The sequence below is a fragment of the Athene cunicularia genome (genome assembly GCF_003259725.1).
Source record: "Athene cunicularia isolate RWA chromosome 4 unlocalized genomic scaffold, athCun1 chr4_part1, whole genome shotgun sequence".
Classification (NCBI taxonomy): domain Eukaryota; kingdom Metazoa; phylum Chordata; class Aves; order Strigiformes; family Strigidae; genus Athene; species Athene cunicularia.
Genome location: NW_020799098.1, coordinates 27,985,392 through 28,005,486, shown reverse-complemented (window position 1 = coordinate 28,005,486; position 20,095 = coordinate 27,985,392). Strand labels below are relative to the sequence as shown.

At 41.2% G+C, this 20,095-nt stretch overlaps 1 protein-coding gene across 1 annotated transcript in view; it reads right to left on the bottom strand.

Annotated features, from left to right (window-relative positions):
* Positions 1 to 2,749, bottom strand: part of SLAIN2 (SLAIN motif family member 2) — a 44,305-nt gene extending 41,556 nt beyond the window's left edge. Inside the window, exon 1 of the mRNA XM_026846974.1 lies at positions 2,542 to 2,749. Coding sequence (XP_026702775.1) covers positions 2,542 to 2,749 — 208 coding nt within the window. The remainder of the gene's footprint in view (positions 1 to 2,541) is intronic.
* Between the last annotated feature and the right edge of the window lie 17,346 nt (positions 2,750 to 20,095).

Below are 20,095 nucleotides of genomic sequence, written 5' to 3'. Positions count from 1 at the left end.
GGGGGGGGGTGGCAGAAAGTGAGAAAAAAGTTTGCGAACTGCTGAATTATCTGACATTTTTACAAAGTGTAAAGGCAATTGAGATGAACAAAGGGAGTCACTGGTTAATAGACATCATAGTCTGTGCTTGAATGGCAAGGACCATGATCCTGCTTTCTTATTCAGTCTTGTGCTGCAAGTGCCCTTCTCATGTTTTGGCAACTGAGGAGCAGCAAGGCTTGGACCAGAAGCCTGCCATTAAATACCAGGTCAATAATGGGATTCCACGAGCTTCTTGGTAATCAGATTTCAAGCTTGCACCGGCCAGATATGAGACCACACCCGAGCAGAGGCCCCTGGGTGATTATACACAAACAGCATTAATTGATAGTAATGCCAGAAAAATGAAATCTTTCCACTGTGTCACAAGAGCAAGAGAAATTCCTCTGCATGTGAAATTAGACCTGTTGCAGATTTTTTTCTGAACAGCTGTAGTTTGTTCCCATGCTGTCTTTTCCACACACACGGAGAGGGAAGGGAAAAGCAGCATTTCCACATCAGTATTTTCCAGATCTCAGTACCTGCATGGGTACTTCTCTGACCTGACCTGTGAAAGGTTCTTAACTCATGTGATGGGAGGAAGCAAGGAGCACTCCCTGAAAAGGAAATGAAGCCTAGGCAAGGCTCCCATATCACTCAAATAATTCAGCACGCATCCCTCTGACAAGTGGTTCCTGAGAAAAAGGCCACCAGAAGCCTTGTTTTGATGGCCTTTGAGCTCTCCAGCATGGACAGCCCTGTGGTTAGTTTCTAACAGCTGTAATTTGCTATACTGTTGGTTTTACATCTGGTGAAACTGTTAGAATCTAACTTTGAAACCTTTATTTCAGTTGTCACCTGGGAGAACAAAAGCTCCCTCAAGGGGAAGAATACATGAAGATGGGCAGATACATGGTGGGAAGTTAACATTTGTAGCAAATATTTAACTTCCTGCCTGGAAGTGTGAAGCATCTTTGTTTAGTCTCCTGCAGAAGGTTGCCTGCCAGACTCCTCAAGGGAGGTGTTCAGCAGGCACACACATCCTCATATTAGCGTTTATAAAAACCTTTGACAAAATATAAAGTATCATTTGTCATTACAATATATTCTATGTGAAAATATTGCATACACAGTGGAATAAGTATGGCCCTTTCACAATAAGACGCTTTCAGAATTAATTTCAGATCTGTTCAGCTCGTTCTACTGAAAGAACCAACACTGTAACTTCAATTATTTATAAAAGATATCTCTATCTGGTCTCATCAGTGGTGAGACAACACATTTAGCCCTTTACATCAGACTTAGGTTATTTGGAACCTCAGAAATACAGTCAGTGTCTCTGCATACATCTTCAGTAACTGTCCTCTAGAAACTATGAGCAGCAGTGATCTTTGTAAAGGCATCTGTGTGTAAGCACACTTAAAAGTCTTTCTAAATCTTTTTAAAAAGGTGTTTACTACTAACACTATCATGGGCAAGAGAGACACCCACATTCAGCACACTGGTCTTCTTGCCAAGTTACAAGCCTGCCTGGAGGGCAGGCAAGATTCCAGCTAATTTCTGTCATTGAGAGAACATCTATCTTTGGTATCATCAAGTATGAAATGTAGCTCTTTGACATAAATTTATATGCTGCTTCTTTTTCTGCACAGAAAAAAAAAAAAAAAAAAAAAAAAAAAAAGATGTTAACATTTTGACCACAACCATTTTTAAACATGTATTTTATACTCCAAAGCTGGAGCTAGAGCAATTTAGGATACTGCACAAACAGGTTCCTAATGAGGCTGGTATTCATGGCATACCATGTGGCTAGAAAATGTATGAACAAGTATGTACTTCAATCTTTATAATTTGTATAATTAATTTACTGATGACTCTTTTCAAAGATTATAATCACAATGAAGCATTGTAATGAATCTTTCATATCACGGAATCACAGAGTGGCTGAGGTTGGAAGGCATCTCTGGAGGCCGTCTGGTCCAACCCCCCTGCTCAAGCAGAGCCACCTAAAGCCAGTTGCCCAGAATTGATTCCAGAGGGCTTTTGAATATCTCCAAGGATTAATACCTCACCACCTTTCTAGGCAACCCGTGTTAGTGCACGGTCACCCTCACAGTTAAAAAAAAAAAATTGTTTCCTGATGTTCATTCAGAGCCTCTTGTGTTTTAGATTGTGTCCATTAACTTTGGCTCTGTCACTGGTCACCACTGAAAAGAGCCTGGCTCCATTCTCTTTGCACCCTCACTTCAGGCTTTCATATATGTTAATAAGACTGCCCTGAGCCTTCTCTCCTCTCGGCTGAACAGTCCCAGTTCTCTCAGCCTCTCCTCATAGGAGAGCTGCTCCAGGCCCTTTATCACCTTTGTAGGCATTTGCTGGACTCTCTCCAGTAGCTCTGTTTATATCTTGTTCTGAGGAGCCCAAACCTGGACTCCAGGTGTGATCTCCCCAGTGCTGAGTGCAGGGAAAGGATCACCTCCCTTGACCTGCTGGTAATACTTTATCTAATGCAGTCCAGGATACTTTTTGCCTTCTTTGTGGCAGGGGCACATTGCTGGCTCATATTTGACTTGGCATCCACCAGGACCACCAGGTCCTCTTCTGACAAGCTGCTTTCCAGCTGGGCGGCCACCAGCATATACTGGTGCATGGGGTGGTTCCTTCTCAGGTGCAGGACTTTGCACTTCTCCTTGTTGAAGTTCATGAGGCTCCTGTCAGCCCATTTCTCCATCTGGTTGAGGTCCCTCTGGATGGCAGCATGACCCTCTGGCCTATCATCCTTTCCTTCCAGCTTTATGTCATCATCAAACTTGCTGAGGGTGCTTTCTGCTCCATCACCCAGGTTATTAATGAAAATGTTGAATAGGAGCTGACCCAGTATTGCCTGGGGTACAGCACTAGTTACTGGCCTCCAGCTAGACTTTGTGCCACTGGCTACCACCCTTTGGGTCTGGATCACTGCAGACAACCCACATAGTATTTGAATATTCACACGAGGTTCACCATCACGGTTACCTGAGTACTTTCCACACATTTAAGATCTTTTCCTCCTTTAATTTTTTGCATATCTGCATGTACAGTTCATTTACAAATACAAATTCAGTTTTGTCGTGGAGTTAGCTACCAGTATTTCATGTTTATCAATCACTTTAGAAAACTGCTGAGCTCAACATACTTAAAATGCTGTGGTGAGATAAAGTGACTCAGAACACAGGGAAAGGATATTCTGTTGTCAAAAACATTAATGATTTATGTTTATTTGCAGACAGCAGTGATTTAGTTCACTTGGGTAACATTGAGTGAAACTTCATGTCTCCACCCATATGAAGCAATCTTCTTTTCTATCATTCAAAAAAAGTTTCTAAATTTACTGAGAACTCTCCTGACACGCCTTTATTAACAAGCCAATGCTGGAAGGAAAAAGATTTAATTGTGCTCAAGAATTTCTTAAAACATTTTTCCTTATGAACTGTTTTTAACAGGAAAAAGCAAATCTTCTTCAAAATACAAAATAGTTGTAAAGTGAGCAACTTTCAAATGTTTTGGAAGTTTGAAATGCTGTATTTGCATGCTGGAAAAGCTAGTATGTTTTAAATATCTTTTTAGTTAGATTTTAATGAAAATTGGTAACTGAAGGGGGGAGAGAGGTTATACAGATAGCATAGACCAAACTGTGCAATCAAATTAGGTTCATGCTTAATGGATTCATTGATGACTTGTATTTAACAAGGCTGTGCTTCTGTCTGAGGACAATATGCTAATGTTGACAAAAATAGTTAAGATTTACAATCAAGAAAGGAAGTTGTGTGACCAGTTTTAAAGGTGGATGTAGTAAGAGAAATACTGTATGCAAACAAAAGAATTAGCAAAGAAATCTGAGATATTACCTCCGTACTTAAGCTTGGAGAGAAAACAAGAATATTTTTTTGAGAAATTACATATGGCTGTATTATTAAAAACTATAGCGTAATGCAACTTCAACCTTTTCTTTCTCTCTTTCTCTCTTTTTCTCTCCGTTTCTCTTCGCTTCTCGCTTCTCGGTTTTCCTTGTTTTGAGACAGCATTTGGCTATTTTGCACAGTACAGAAGGTATCCGTCGCCATCTAGTGACACGACGTTGTGCCTAAGTCAGAAATCGCACTTAAACTGAGCCTTCCCAGAGTGAAGGTTGTGCACAAGGACTCCTTGCCAGCCTCTTCCAAAGGATGTGAAGTCAACAGACCTCGGTCACCGGTCTGGTGGCTCGGGGCTCACCTCTGAGGAGGTGTTGCAGAGTTGGTACAAATGTAGGCGGAGAGTTTCTGGTGGGACAGCTCTTGCTGTACCTGTGCTGCAGGGAGGTTACACAGGTATGTGTGTGTTCTGGCCTCTGCGTTGACGTTTCCCTGCTCAGATTTTGGGACTACTTGGAGAGGAATCCCTACTCATTCCATGATGGAAGAAATCCCTTGTATTTGGAGGATGCCATAAAGTAAATCTTACGGTATAACTGGTCCCAACACTTACTGATCTTCTCTTCAACATCATTATTATTATTATTATTATTATTATTATTATTATTATTATTATTATTATTATTATTATTATTATTATTATTATTCAGTGTCACAATTTTTTTTCTTCTAGATTCCTGTATGGTAATTTTTTAAATATAGCAACTGAGGGCTGATTTTACTCAACAGTGGTAAAATACCGAATAATACATAGGATAGGGTAAAACATTCCTGCTTACATTGCTGTTTTTTCTAGTGCCATTCAGTCTGTGGTCTCCTGCTGCTCAACTAAACTAGCTAGCTCCAGGGAGGAACCAAGTTACACACTGCAGCCTCTGTCAGCAAAGATGAGCAAAAGGAAAGGCCCTCCAGGGAAATCAGAAGAAATTCAAATTCATTTGTTTCCCAGAGCATGTTTCTTAGTGCCTAATTAAGTGCATACCTACTTGCTGAAGTCCACAAGAAGAACCATCGTTAGATTTCCCACTGGAAGAATATTACAGGGTTTGTGAATTGGGAAAATATTGTTTAGAATCACAATGGATTATGAGAGCAGGCTGTGCAGGGAGAGTGGGCAGGAGACCCCCTGGAAGGAGGGTTGCAGGCAAATGGCCCTCTCATGGTGGCTCTCAGCAAAGTCACAGGAAAATACTCTGATCTTGACATGGCAGATCAAGTCAGTAGGCTTGATATAGGAATTACACACACACAGCCCCCACCCCCACCCCATTTGTAGATGGATCTTGATGAACAGTTTGATGTAAAAATTCAGGACAAATTAATTCTATTATTTTCCTATGGAATTATTTGTTTCCCTCCCAGTATATCACAACATTCACCAAGCAGACTGCAACAGCAAGATGATCCTCCAAAATATACAGTACAAATAATCTTATTTATTTTCCTGTGTTTCTGCTTTAGTTTTCAGACTTTTTAAAGACTATTAAACATTTAAAAAAGAAGCTGATAAAATGGTCTGTTTCAGTATCCATACTCCTGATTTGTATTTTCTTTTTTTTAAAATTATGCCATTTAGATTTTAAGGTCTTTGGTTGGAGCAATCACTGAACTTCTGTTTACTGTTTCATTTGTTACTAAGACACCTAATAGTACAGCTCAATGGGAAGCCAAGCTCTGCTGAAATATTTAAAATATTGATGCTACTCAGCTGATTTGAAGTCTAAACACACATTCAGCCAAAATAGTTCAGTCAGGTAGCTGTGGAACTGTTACTCCAGGTAACTGGAGTTCCTTTAAGCCAGTGTTCCAGAAATTATCTTAAGTATGTATCCCAAAGGGAAAAATTATTTCCTAACTCCATTCACAGTTAACTGAGAAGTCCTTAGTATTATGTGTAAAGAGAGAGCCTATGAGGAACAGAAAAAGAAAAAATGTCTTTCCAGACAGAAGACATATAGAATGGTGAAAAATGTCAGAAGTCAAGCTTAGGTAGAAGCTGCCAAAGAATTTCAGGGAAATAGTAAACGGTACCTTGGCCATATAAACAATAAAAAAGAAGTGGATACCTTATAAAACATAAGAAGTGGTTGCAATTAAAGGTAATCTAGGTCCTGCCCAAAACTACCTGAGTATTTGTCTCAGCATCATTAATGATGATGCCACAGTACACAGAGGCAAAATGAAGAATGATTATGAGAATAGGTGTGGAAAGAGAAATTGTCATGTATAAGGTGAAACCAAAGGGCAAAGAGCTCAGCTCTCAAGGAAGCCCAGTAACTGAGAAAATCAAGCCAGTGGCAATAGTTTTAATGCATCTACTACAACAGATGGCAATACCATATGATTAAAAAATTTTTTTTTAAAGTAGCGATCTTTAAGGAGAAAAGTGATCCACAAAATTTTATTAAGATGATCTCAGTTACCTACAAGGACTCAGTGTTTTGTGAAAGATATAGAGATATAAAAGTACACAAGAGTGGGAGAAATAGATATGAAAGATAGATTGTTCTTGGTATATTTATTTTCTAAAATATTCAATGTTTTTAGAGAATGGAATTGGAATAAAGGAAATCCATGTAGATTTCAGTAAAGTGATGGACATAGTGATATGTGGAATTCGGTGTGATGATGCAGGAAAATCAGAGGGAAGAAACCAACTTAAGAGCAACAGTAGTGGCTCTACTTCACAGGAGACTGCTCGGACTATAGGGAGATGATTTGTGTAACTGTGGATTAGCGATTGACTGCATTTATCATTTCTGTTAATGATTATGTCCAAAGAATAGAAACTATTTATGAAATACACTGGTGACAGAAAGAAACTGGTGCTCACAGTAGGACTGAACTGCCATAAAGCAAGGGCTCAGTTAACAGAAGTCTGATGCAACAAAGGCAAGGGACTTAGAGACTAGGAAGAATTCCTTCAGTAAGTGCAGGTCCATCAGTGGCTGACAAAAGATGAAGAGAAAGGCCAGGCTGGTTTAGTCAGTTGTCCATCACTGGGTGTCTAAAGACCACTACTGTGACATCATCATCATCATCATGATGAAAAATGAATACGCATCTAAAGAAAGATCTATAGGTTGTCTATTTCAATTAGGTTAAATGGAAGTATTTATGCAATTGTATAAACTGAGACCTTATGCAGAGTACTCAGAACAACTCTGACACAGTGAAAAAGATTAATATATACTGGGAGATGTTCAGGAAAGAAGACCTTAATATGGCCAAGGAAATATTCATACCTTCAGCATAGGCCAGAAAGTGTCTTGTTCAGCTCAACCAGATGTGGTTTCAGAGGGTAACAAGGGTAAACACTGAGGAAGAAGAACTGTGCAAGTCAGAGGATACTACCCTGGGAATGAATGAGTACAACCTAGTTACCACTGAATCTAAACTGAAAATAGACCAGATAATCTAGAATTGTTCATCACTGAGGGTAGTGGAAGCAAACAGCTGTCTCCCATCTAGAGTTTGCTACCCTTGTTTGTGGCTCATGCTTGTGGGGTTTCCTCATAACAGGGGTAGGAAGGATTTGAGTTCTGAGTCCCATGTTTTCCAGCTTCCTCCACATTCAAATTGCAGTTCTACACAGTCTGAATACTTCCAGTACAAGCAATACATTAAGAAGCAATACACTGGTGCACATGCTTCACTTTAACACAAGATTGGTCCCATCAGGTCTTCAGGTTTCAGGGGAAAACCTGAACCATAAGAAGAGAGTGATGTATGATGGAACATCTTATTTAAATTCAAGTAAAGCAGCCCAGACTAGCTTAACGGAAAGAAAGATTTTGCTGCATTTTATAAACCAAATTTAACTCACTATAGAGTAAATACTTCAGTGCATAAAGATGAAAAATATATATACTATAACAAAAAACTCACCTCAATTTGCTCCTAACAAATCAGTGGGAGTTAAAAGGTTGCAGCATCAGGGTCCCTCAGATCTTTTGGTAATTCAGATAAGCTGCAAACTTACAGATTCGTTGTTGGTTTTTGTTAATGCATGTGATAATTATGAGTGTGCTAGTACATATAACATGTTGCAAGTGTCCATTGACATATATTTTTAATCTATTTTTTAATATGCATATATTTATATATATGTATTTGACGTCAGTCAAAATCCTAAACTGAGGTATTATAACATGGCAAGTAACATAGCAATAGAATTATTCTATCTTGTTGCTGGGTGGAATTTCAAATGATATTTCTCTACCAAAATTAAAATAAAGAAATAATATTTGAACATGTAGTTACCATAAAGGAAAATCCCATTATTGAGGGATTGACAAATAACAAGCTCAACACATCGTGCACATTTAGTACAAGTTACCTTCTGTATATATCCTTCTCTGTAAATATCCCTGGGTCCTTGCAGTACTGTACTTTGTAGACATGCAATTTAACTGATTTTATCATCTGCAGTATGACAGTGAACTGTGACCTTCTAGATGCCTTTGTTGTTGGTGGAAAGTCTGAGTCATTCATTGTGAGGGATTTGTGGAGGATGCAAAATCAAAAGAATAGATGGGACAGCTTCAGCCCAGGTGTGGCTGCAATCAGTGGTGTTCTGGAGCTAAATATGAACCAAGATTAGACTTCCTCCAGGAGAAGGGAGCTGCCTTGGGCTGAGGCACCTGTGGTAACAGTCTGGTGTCCATCGTAACCAAGCCCCCACATTAGGGTATGGTAGGATGCTGATCTCTGGTGCGATAAGACACATACTTCTTTTATTAACAGGCCTGAGCCTGTTCCAGTGCTGCAGAATTCTTTAAGTACAGAAAGCCCTACACAAAAGCTAAGCTATATTCAGACCTCAAAAGATGTGCCACAATGACAAAAGTCTACCCTTGGTGGAAAGTTCAGAGTAGAGAGAAAATTCAAAGGCCTCTTATTTTTAACCAAGAATGTAGCAGTTTGCCTTGATTTCCCAGCTCAAACAATGCGTCAGGCTGGCGAGAGTGAGATATTTTCTATGGGCTCAGTTCCTACTATTGTTCACAAGCCAAATGTGAGGCTAGATAGTAATGGGTCAGCCCACTCGTCGTCATGACACAGGCATCTCTTACTAGTGACATGCCTGTGTATCAGAACAAAGAAACATGTGAAGGCAAGGGACTTACAGTCTTCCTTTCTCATAAGCATTTTGGCAAGAAAAGTTTGAGAAAAACATTAGGGTTTCTCCAGAGAATTTTATTATTATTTTTTAAAAATGCTTTTAGTGCTCATCACAATTGATTTTTCCTAAGAGTTAAGCATCTAAGCAGTGATAGCTAAATAGTTCTCCGAAAAGACTGGATTTATGACAGAATCCAGTGAAACATAGGGAGGGTACTAGTTTGGCAAGAGTAGGATTACTGTCTGTTATTCATATTGTCATATTTCTGCAGTTCAAAGTGGTGAACCAAAAAGCATTGTTTTAACTTGTCTTTCAACAGTTGTATTACAAATTGTGTGTGTGTGCATGCATACGTGTGTGTGTGCCTCTGTGTCTATACATGCATATACATGCACACATACATCTATTAAGCACTGTATTTACACACCATGTTGGATCTGAAAAAACGTTCGAAAGAACAGAACAAGATCAGGCTTAGTCTTGAATTAAAGGAGTTGCAAGAAAGCAGGAATGAAGCATGAAGGGGAAATGTCCCCTTTATATTACTTGAGGCTGCCCAGCTACCCCTATACCTCAGTTTTAAGAGCTTGCAGGAACAATGAAGATATAGAATTGTTTTCAGCAAGCCCATAGCTTTGGATATAACACTGCAAAGGTTGAAACATTCATCGCCACTCAGCTTTTCTCACAGCAATGGAATTCGCAGGGGTTGAATTTGACAAAAAAAATTTTTGTCCCTAACTTTTTAAACTGGTAAATATGACTTGAAAAGTGAACATTGGTTAAATAAAAACTTTTAACATGAAGTTACTAATTCTTTAATAACAAAACAAATATTATTTGCTGTAACTCTTTTGAAAATATATAACATTAATGTCTGTCAATGAAGACTGAAAAAAATATTTCTAGGGTGAGTGCAGGATGTCATGTTTGTGGAATAAATTCAGGTAGGTAATTATCACAGTGGATTTACTCTGAATTGCCAGTACTGGGGTGCCAGCCTGATAAGGGCATAAATCAAGGTCATGTGGCAAAACGCTTGGACTGAAGACTGCTGTCATACTATTGATTGCATTTGTTGAAGTGGTCTTTCAAAGGCAACCAGATGAATGATATATCTTATTCTCCAGTTTGCAATGGTGTTAGGGAATTCCAAATACACTAAAGCTCCATAAGCAAAGTCATAGCCTGACCTATGTTAAATTCAGAACGATTTCACTAGGAGTGTATCTACAATAATGTCTCCACAATCATACTCTGAACCTCACTTGGGGATTAGGGTTTTGGCATGATAGCCTTCTAATCAAAGTGGTTCAGCTACTACTTCTAATATATCAGTGTGACAAAGTTATGTAACACAATGATAAAAACCTTTTATAAATGGAGCAATATTCTTGTCTCTCGAGGGGGAAAAGTTATATTTACATTTTTGCTTTGTGTTCTAAGCCTACCAGAGTCTCATATGTGACTTCATGTACATGCTAAATTTACACATTGACCACCTACTTTTCAATAGTATATTCTAGCTAAACAGACCACATCCTGAAACAAAATCTGCTTTCAACATTTTTGCTATAAATTTGGTGTAACTCCACTAAAGTCAGCTGTGAAATTCCAGTTTTGCTAAGCTCAGAATCTGTTCACTGTAACACCCATACCTGTTGATTAAGATTTGCCCTGCCACCTGTATCTGAAGGCTAAACTTGCTTTTGGATCCTAAGAGTTGTCTCTTGAGGCAGGCTTATTCTGTTTCCTTAGCAGCCACACATGTGGTTTCTAAACCACATGCGGTGCTACCACAGTGTCTCAAGCTGCCCTGCACTGTCACTTAGCCACAATTTTTGCTTGGGGCTCCTGGTAGCTGCATGCTGCAGATAGTCCACACTGTCTCCATACCACTCTGAAGCTGGCAGAACAGTGGTTTTCAGATCTAAGGATCCTCAGAGAGAGGATTCTACTAAATTAAATGTGGCCTTTCTAGGTCACCTCCTGTGGGTCCCCTGAGAAGCATCTAGAAGCCTTGGGATCACAAGCTGAAAAGCATCAGAGCTGATCAGCCCAACACCCTAGTTCACATCCTTGACTTCTTAGGTAGCTGTTCTTTATATTGGTACTAGCAAGGAGCTTCAATGTGCTCCCCAGCGCTACTGTGCTGACCCTGTATATGGGGTAAAATGTTCCTGTCATTTTATTACATTAGCATGTCAAGTCACCACTCAAATCAAGATGTACTGTGCTGAAGATAGGGACCTGTTTTTAATAACTATCTCCCTGGGTTATGGCAAGGTGCACTGCAGTGTTATACAGTAGCAGAAAGAGGAAAGAAAGATTTGGCAAATATGTGTGGTTACATTTTCCCAAACACTGTGTCAGGCAGGCCCACCACTTCTTAAAGAAGTTTAGCAAGCCTTTTGTAAATTTATGGGTCCGGTAGCTTTAGAGAGGTTTATGCATGGGTTTTTGCAGTCTAATTCAGCCTGATATACATTTCTTTTACCTATTGATCCTTAAATCAATAACTACATTAATGTTCCTTGCAGAGTCTTGTGAATTTTACTCCTAAGTATATCAATCATCTGAATGTTTGATAATGTATCTCCCCAGGTTTTTTTTTCCTACATGGAGTTAGTATTTATTGCTTTGATGCTCCTGCCTAGACTGTGGATATGAAAATCCCAAAATCCCAGGTGGCATAACTCTCCATGCCAAAGGAACATCTGGCATCAACTGACAACAGTTAACACTGAAAGAATAAAAAAATAATCGTGGTGAAAATCATCTGGAATCTGCAGGAAGGTTAGTCCCAGCTGGACCAGCGAGGGTTATTGTCATGGTAGGTCATGGCCCTCCCCCTTCCCAGTGTCCCAGCAGGGGCAGCTGAGACCTCCCACTCAGAGTAGCAGGCTGCCTAGTCCAGAAAGAACAGATTTTAGAGGGGATTCATCAGAGGACATGGTGATCAAAGAAAGGATGAGTGATGCATATGAATAATTGCTGCTTCAGAAGCCTAGATTATAGCCACAGCTCACACACAGGTGTTCCATGTTACGCTGGGCAATTTTTATAACCCAAAATGCTACAATATCCTAAGCACTGGCTAAAAACTCTGTATTCCATGTGCTTTCAAAACTCCTTGGTATTTTGACTGTACTTTCCTGTTGTGACTACAGTATCCTTTGAAGTCTATGGGTTCAGGTCCTTGCCCTCCAGAATAACCTAAGAGAGATCTTGCCAGCATGTTTGCAGTCAACACCTTACTGGCACTGCTTTAAACAACACAGGTTACAGCACCATGCACCAATGTCCCAGCCTGTTGTTATGATGCTTTTGCTTCTTCACACAGGGCATGGCTCTTCAAAACTGTGGTACAGACAGGATACATCCTCACATTTACTGCAGTGAAACACAACACTGTGACTGGCATTGGGCTGGCAACAGTGGTCTGGAAGGTAGGAAGGAAGTAAAAGCTGCTAAAAATGAGGCCATCGAAGGCTCTCTAAGGATGGCTGAAAGAGCCAGGATTTCTTCCTTTTCTGTTTGCATGTTTTGCTATTCTGCTATTTGGCTATCCTATTTATGTTTGGCTATAGACTGTGAAAATGGACAATGTTTAACTTGCAAATGGGTAAGTATCCCTTGAGCTGGGCTAATAGCCCACATTTTTATTTACCATTCTCCTACAGATGCATGTTAGTGCTACAAGAATGCTCTTTGTTTCTCAGATCCCTTAAAATTTGTCCCAGAACATAGCCAATGTTTATAATTGTCTTTTTCTCTGAGTTATCTGTCATGGGCCATGAAACAGAGAGACCTTAATCTGCGAGGATTCAGAAAGACTCTGGAGGAAAGAAGCAATAATGACAGGGGAGCCTGTCCTACCATGGCTTGGAGAGACCTATGGTTAACCTGATCTGGCCACAGTAATGAAAGGATGTTTCTGATGATACTCCAATTACCATCTTCTTACCCCATTAATAAGGGCTGGTCAGACTTATTAGTGTTTTATCTGTCCCCAGAGGTCAGTTAAGTGAAGCCTGTCTTTTGGGGCTTCCTCTGGCCAATAATCTTTCTATGAATTTGCTTGTTTGCATTTTACAATGCAGGAAATCTCTAATGCAATAGCTGCTTCTGTATTTTAAGTATGTGGTCTGTTCTAAGAACAAATTTGTCACAGGGGTCTCATGAAGTCCAATCCAGTATGTAGCCCACCATCACTGCTGTCTATCCCATGATGTGCTGGAGTACCTATTTTTCTGAGTCAGTGGAAGAAAGATAGCCAGACCTGAAGTTGAAAGCAACTTTTCTTCTTACTATAACCCATTGATAATGAATTCAGAAGAGAAGGGGTTTGGGTTTTTTTACAGACAAGGATTTTCCTTTCTTTAAAAATGAAGGCATGGAATATCTTCATGGTCTAGTCACTGTGGCCAGAAAGCTGCCTGTTGTTATGGTGGTAGAGGAAATATGCTATCTGCAAAGAGGAAGCAGAGGGATGGGGACTGTTCAATTATTTGAATTGATTAAGGAGTCAAGTAGGTAAAAGTACATAAAAGTAACATTCAATAGCAGAAAGCAGTTTGCTTGTCCTCAGAACTAGGCAGGAGATTTCATAAACATGTGGTCATTATGCAGATGAGTGGCATGTTTGGTGCTGGTGTGCCCAGATCACTTCATGTCCTCAGAGGATGATGGGATTAAATTACTGTAGTTATAACTCATCTCTCTATTGGAAACATCTGTCCCTTCAAAAGGTAGGCCAGATGACAGATGTCCTTGCAGATCTTTTTGATCATGGAGATGGGACTTGCCAATAAAAAAGTTACAGAGCCTCTTGCATTCCCAGTTTTCACTCTGGACCAGGCTGAGAATCATACATCCTGAAGCACGGCTATATTGAAGATGTGTGCATGGACTCATTGAAAAACAGCAGTCGTGGGTTTTGTACTTGGCACTGTCAAATGCATCCCTCTCTGTATAGAAAACATGTATTTCCTCAAAGACATATAGTGCCTCTTAAATGTCACAGCTGAGTAGGGACCTCACTAGAAGATCCAGTTGCCTCTATCCCACTCCCTGCTTTTCATGAATTTCAACCTATTGCAGCAGTAAAGTCTTTGGAGGAAGAAAGAAGGTTGATTGCTCTCTGCAGAAAACTGAGAAATAGGTCATGGGCTGTGCAAGGTGCAGATTAGTTGATGGTGGGGAAAGTGCTAGGATGACCTTGTTGTTTTACTATGATGGCTTGTCATCAGGCAATAAATATTGCTGCAATAGCTCACAGATCTGTTTTAAAAATACATTTATTTGTATCTGTGAAAGGTAGGATGAATCCAGCCCAGCATCCTGCCTTCTATAGTGACCACAGATGGATGAGCAGGGAAAAACAAGAACAGAGAGAGCCTTTATGACACTTTAATACAAGTATTCCTCAGGGCTCTGACTCAGAAGGCTTCCTGGATCTGTCCTGTTGTGTCAGTCTAGTGATTCTCAATAGATCGCTCTTCCAAGTGTCTCTCCTGAAACCCATCTGAACTGCTTCACCTGTAACATCATTTGAAAAGCAAAAAGTTCCACTGTCTTCTGGCTGCTGCATGGTGAACCATGTCCTGTTTGATTTCAGACCAGCTTTTAGTGGTTTCACTGGAGAACCTCTAGCTCTTGAATCAGAGACACAGTAAACAGCAGATTCCGATTCACCCTTTCCATTCCATTCAAGATTTCTTAGATCTTTACCGCACTCCCTTTACACCACCTCTCTTAAAGACTGGAGATGATCCATTCCACTCATTTGTAGTGATAGATGCCACAGAAAATCCCATTAGTATATCAAATGTTTCCTCAGAGGAAGCTTCAAAAAATGCACAGAAAAAGAAAGCTCTGGCGTGCCTGTGAGAAAAGAGAAGACTGAAGAATCATTTTATAGATTTCATCTTTCCTGAATGAGGAAGCAGATGAGTGAAGAAGAAAGCAGAGGCAACAATGTGATTGTGTAATGAAGCATTGCATCAGGATGCACATGCACAAGGGTTCTGGGGTAAAATTAGAGATGGTCTTCATTTTGTTATTTCTGACTTTGAAACTCTAGCACACATGGATTTCCTGGGAGAAAGGGGAGAAGGCACTGGGAAGCCATAGCTTGTTTTCCTCCTCTCTGTCAGGCACCGCCAGGATCTAATGGCCCTGACTGCCTTCCCAGGGCCTCCCACCACCCATCCCTATGGCCCGGGACTCCAGCCCTCCAGGGCTGTCAGTCCCCAATGCCACAGCAGTGCTGGTCTCCAGCTTCCCACAGCCCTGTCCTACCTGGCCATGGGCCTTGACTTGTGGGCTAAAATACCTTCCTATGCTGCTCTTGTCCAAGCCTGGACTGTGTGTTTACCTGTCTATCTTCTATTGCTTTTTGCTCTCTGATAATGGGATGGACCAGGTCTTCTTTAATTGTTCGCATATGATCCGTTTTGTTGCTGCACTCTCTGACACCCATCATACCCAGCCTTTTTTCTACTGTGACATTAAGCCTTCTGGTCATGTGAGCTACTGGAGTCATGCTGAGATCTTGTACCTGCCAGTTTTCTTAGTATACCTAAAAATCCAAGAAACTTTGGAGCCCAGGTGTCAAAATGCAGATATTTTTGTTTAAACTTTGAGTTAAAACTTTATTGTTAGTTTAAAGGCATAATATAGCACTGCTTTAAAACTGAGGATTTAGCAGCTGCCTCACAGGGAAGCAGGAGACAAAGCATGGACCTCTGTGAAGCTGGGCAGGACTTTGGTCAATAACTATGTTATTGATCTACACATCATTGTGAATGTGACTGGTCTGCCCAGTGTCTCATCAAGCGTGGCAGGATCAAAACCACACAGCACAAAGAGGTACCTGACAGAGTTCTGCTCCCCAGCCTCCAGTTAAAATCTCCCCAAAACATGTTAAAAGTGTCTGCCAGCAATCCATAGCCCACCTTGCAAGCTGGTCTGCCAGACAGAGAGCCCATGGCTCCCCTGCCTCTTGGTTTCTCTTCTCATAACCAAGGCTTATTAAAATACTGTTCCTGTGTTTTTCAGTTATTTTGCTGGTCCCTCCATCCACCTTCAAGACAACAATATCAACTGCAAGAAAGACAACTTTATGTTAGGTCTGTATTACATTTCACTGTTACTTTCAGTGGTGCAATGAATTACCATCCCCAAAATCTCTCAAAACTGGAAAAAAGCTCTGGAGAAAGGAAAAGCAGCACATTTGCTCATATGGAAACCAGACAGTGAAGAATGTCTGTAATATTTTTCTCAGACACAAGGTTCTCTATTGAGAATAAGAAAAACATTTGTTGTTTCTGCCCGCAGCAAGAGAGGGAAGAGAAGTAAACTGAGGAAATGATCAGTGACTGAACTCACAGAAGCCTCTGAGAAATGAAGAAGAGCTGAATAGGGTGAAGAGGGTTTGATGGGCATGAAAAGGAAAAAGAGGAAGAGCCTGTCTGTGACAAGGAACCAGTAGAGATGTTTCCTTCTGTCCAGAAAGATTGCAGAGAAGGGGCTTTTTGGACTCAAGAGCTCACCCAGATTAACACCACTGGCTCCAAAGAGAGAACGGACATGGACCATGTGATGATGAAGCATAAATAGGTGAATAACTGCTGGAAAAATGGACTATCAAAGTTGCCATCCAACTTGTATATTTTTCTTTCTCGCTTTGGTACTTTACACTACATGTGCGCCTGAAATTTCAGTCTTTCCTGAAGTGGAGACTTCCTCCTAGAGAGTGGTGGTTTGCCACAAGAACTCTTCACCGCTGTTCCTTCCTTTCCAGTAGAACAAAATCAACCATTCTGGGAGCTGCGTGCCTTTAATCCAAAATGATCACTATGGCATATCAGTTCACTGAGTCCCCACGGTATTACCAAAGAAAAGGCTCAGACAACTGCTCCAATCCCTGCAACCCAGACGTGCGATTGATTTTACGCCACCCCAGTCAACAGGGGTCTTTTCTAACTCTCCTTTCTAAGAGGAAGGAGAGAAAAGATGGGAACAGCAAGTAACACCAAGCTCTTCTGGAAACAGAACTGAAGCCCTGAAACATCCCTTCCTTTCTGCACTCCCCATGTTTGCATAGAATTTCTGCATGTGAAATTCTAGGGAAATTAAAAAATTTTGGTTCCAACTTGCTGCTTTTCTACAAAGTGTTGTTTGTTTGTTTTTTTTTTCATCCTGAAGACAAATAATTTCCCTGAATGGAAAGCCCAGCCCCCTACTGGCTGTAAAATTTATACAGATGTATAAAAGAAGCTTAATATTTTAAAAGTACTTTTGCTTTTTAAATAACATTACATCAGGACATTGTAGTAGCCCTAATGATGGGGACTTCTAGATATTTATGAAGTACAGAAGGAAAACAAAACCATCCTTGCAAAAGGAAAACTCCTTGCCTCAGTAATTCTGCAAACACTGTCACTGTGCAGGGATTTGCATGTCTCAAACTGAAATCACACCACTGTCTGTTTAACAAGAGTGAAGGCATACTCGTTGAGAAACGTTGAGAAACCACAACGGTGCAGCAGAAATCCGAATCCACAGTAATGCCCTGCTCACCAAGCTATTAGAAGACACACAGAACAGTAAACAACTTTTTTTCCCAAGGCTTTCAGAAAGATTTCCCAAGTCTTTTCCCAAAGCTTTTTAAAGCATTTGAGCCTTTCCTCAATGCATGTGCTCAGCATGCTTTTAAGAGAGATTTTCCTAAGGGCTGCTAAGCACTTCACGTCGTTTGCCACCTGGACTTTGCAGAGCTCTTTTCCTTGCTCTCACAGCTGCCATCCAACCCAGAGCAGTTACAGTTCGAGGCAAGCACAGCTAGTCAACGACCAACCATTTTCAGTCCCTCAGAGTCATGTCCCTGTCCTCAGAAGCAGTGTCATCTTGTAGTTGCTTTGATCCCACTGTCCTGCTGATGTCTATCTGCCATTGTGGTGGAAGGGAGGGGAAGAGAGAACATTTTTAGGACTCATAAAGCTTGCAAAAAACCTGTGATCCACACTTCCACCACAAATGCTGTTAGTTCATTGATCAACATCAAAGTGGTTAACTCCTGATCAGTAGTTGTAGGAAGGGTACTGTCAGCATGGCAGTTAGCCATGTGGTTTGGACCACGAGATGTGCTTCTGTTCCTTTGCTGTTGTTGCTGCTCTGGGGTGAAGCCTCAGGAGTAACGTAGTTGTTGCTGGTTAAGCCATATTATAGCATTACTGCTCTGCTCGATGACACTTCTTTCAGGAGCTCAGAAATGGCACCTTACGGGGTAAAGCTATTCCAAGTCCCTCCTTAAGCAACGGTTCAGTTTTATTGTCCTTCCCTCCTGTCACAGCAGTGGCAGAGTGGGGAAAGCTGCAGCTGCTGTTGCTTGAAAAATGAAGCAAAAGTTGCCTGCTTTAAAAAACTGACCACATTAGTGGCAGTGGGTAAGGAGCTCTGCATGGACACCTGAGTGTGTGCTACTACAAAGGTGTGGGGACAGAGTGGAGGGAGGGTGGTGAGAGCAGCCTGGCGGGACTGGTCACTATGAAGTGAGCGCATGGGGACTGCCCGCGTGTTTGTACCAGAGATGCCCCAGGCGCTAGGGACGCGACCCTGTGACTCCCTGGGCTCAGCAGCAGTGTGACGGGCACAGCAGCCACGGCCACGGCACCGAAAGCGTAATTTGGAGAAAGCTCCCAAGTGAAAACAGACTCTGTAAGTCATTTCCTCCGAGCTGAACAGAAAGACATCTGTGTTGATACAGTTATTGTGCACTAGTCACAACAACTCACTTGGTGAGCGCAGACCCTGCTTGCTTTGCTCTAGGCTGGTCGAGCTGTATTTCAACCGAACTTTACAAGCTCCTTTTCTTTCGATGAGGTTTTGCAGACTGTTTCTATAGGTAAGGTTGTGCTAAAAGAAGGAGCATGAGCAGACCTGTGATGGGCATTAAAGAGGAGCAGCCTAAGGGCACCCAGCCTGCTGGGGTAGGGGAGCGCCGTGCCCACCGCTTCCCCGCCGCGGTTTGCAACGCGAACACCCGAGCCAAAGCGCCGCTTACAGCATTTTAAAGCCAGCTAGTGCCGGGCGCGGGGCTGCGCCTGGGTTTTGGGGGAGGCTTTGAGCCCTGCTTCCAGCTGTATCCTTTCACTTCACCGCCACGGTCCCGGGCAGCTCCTGCCGGCTCTGTTCGATGGGGGCCACCTTCCCTCCGCCGTGCTGCTCGGACCATGCCACCTGGGCAAAAGAGGCCCTTTGGGTGTCCTGGTCTAGTTTCACAGGGACTGCTCTTGTAGGTGGGGAGGTAGCTCCCAGGTGGGGTGCTACTCATAGCCTTTTGATGGTTGTGGTTTGTAAGGGGACTACAGCAGGAAAGAGCCCTTTTGCTAACACACTCTCCTCTGATAGGGGAGTATTTCTCTACGTTTTATTTTACATGTTTTATTTATTGAGGAAATTACATCTTATGGTGATATAATCACATTTGTCTCTGCATTTAGTCCTCAATGAAAGGGTGCTTTACATGTTTTGCTAAATTTCTAAATTAATATTATGAGTGTTTTGAACCAAATGATTTTTATGTGAGCTTGTCTACCGAAAACAGAGCGATGTGGTTGTATCTGCCACCTGGTTACTTCTTTTTTTTTTTTTTCTTTTTAATGAGATAATCTCACAGGTGTGAAAATAAATAAATGAAAATTTGGAGCTCACATAGTGCCAGTTAGACCTCTGTCCTGAAGTAACTAGTTTTGAGCTGCCAGACCCAATTTTATTAACCCTTTAAAATTTATAGGAGTCCTACTTTTTTTTTTTTTTTTTTAATATTAATGTAGAATTCTAAAAATCTTTTAAATCTTTTAAAACCATTGGTTGTGAGGCAGCTAGAATTACGTCTGAAGTTACATTTGAATTTTTGGCTGTGGGCTCAGTATTGTGGATTTGGCATTGCAATGTATCCAGTAACCTGGCTGGTTGCCTACAACAGCTGAAA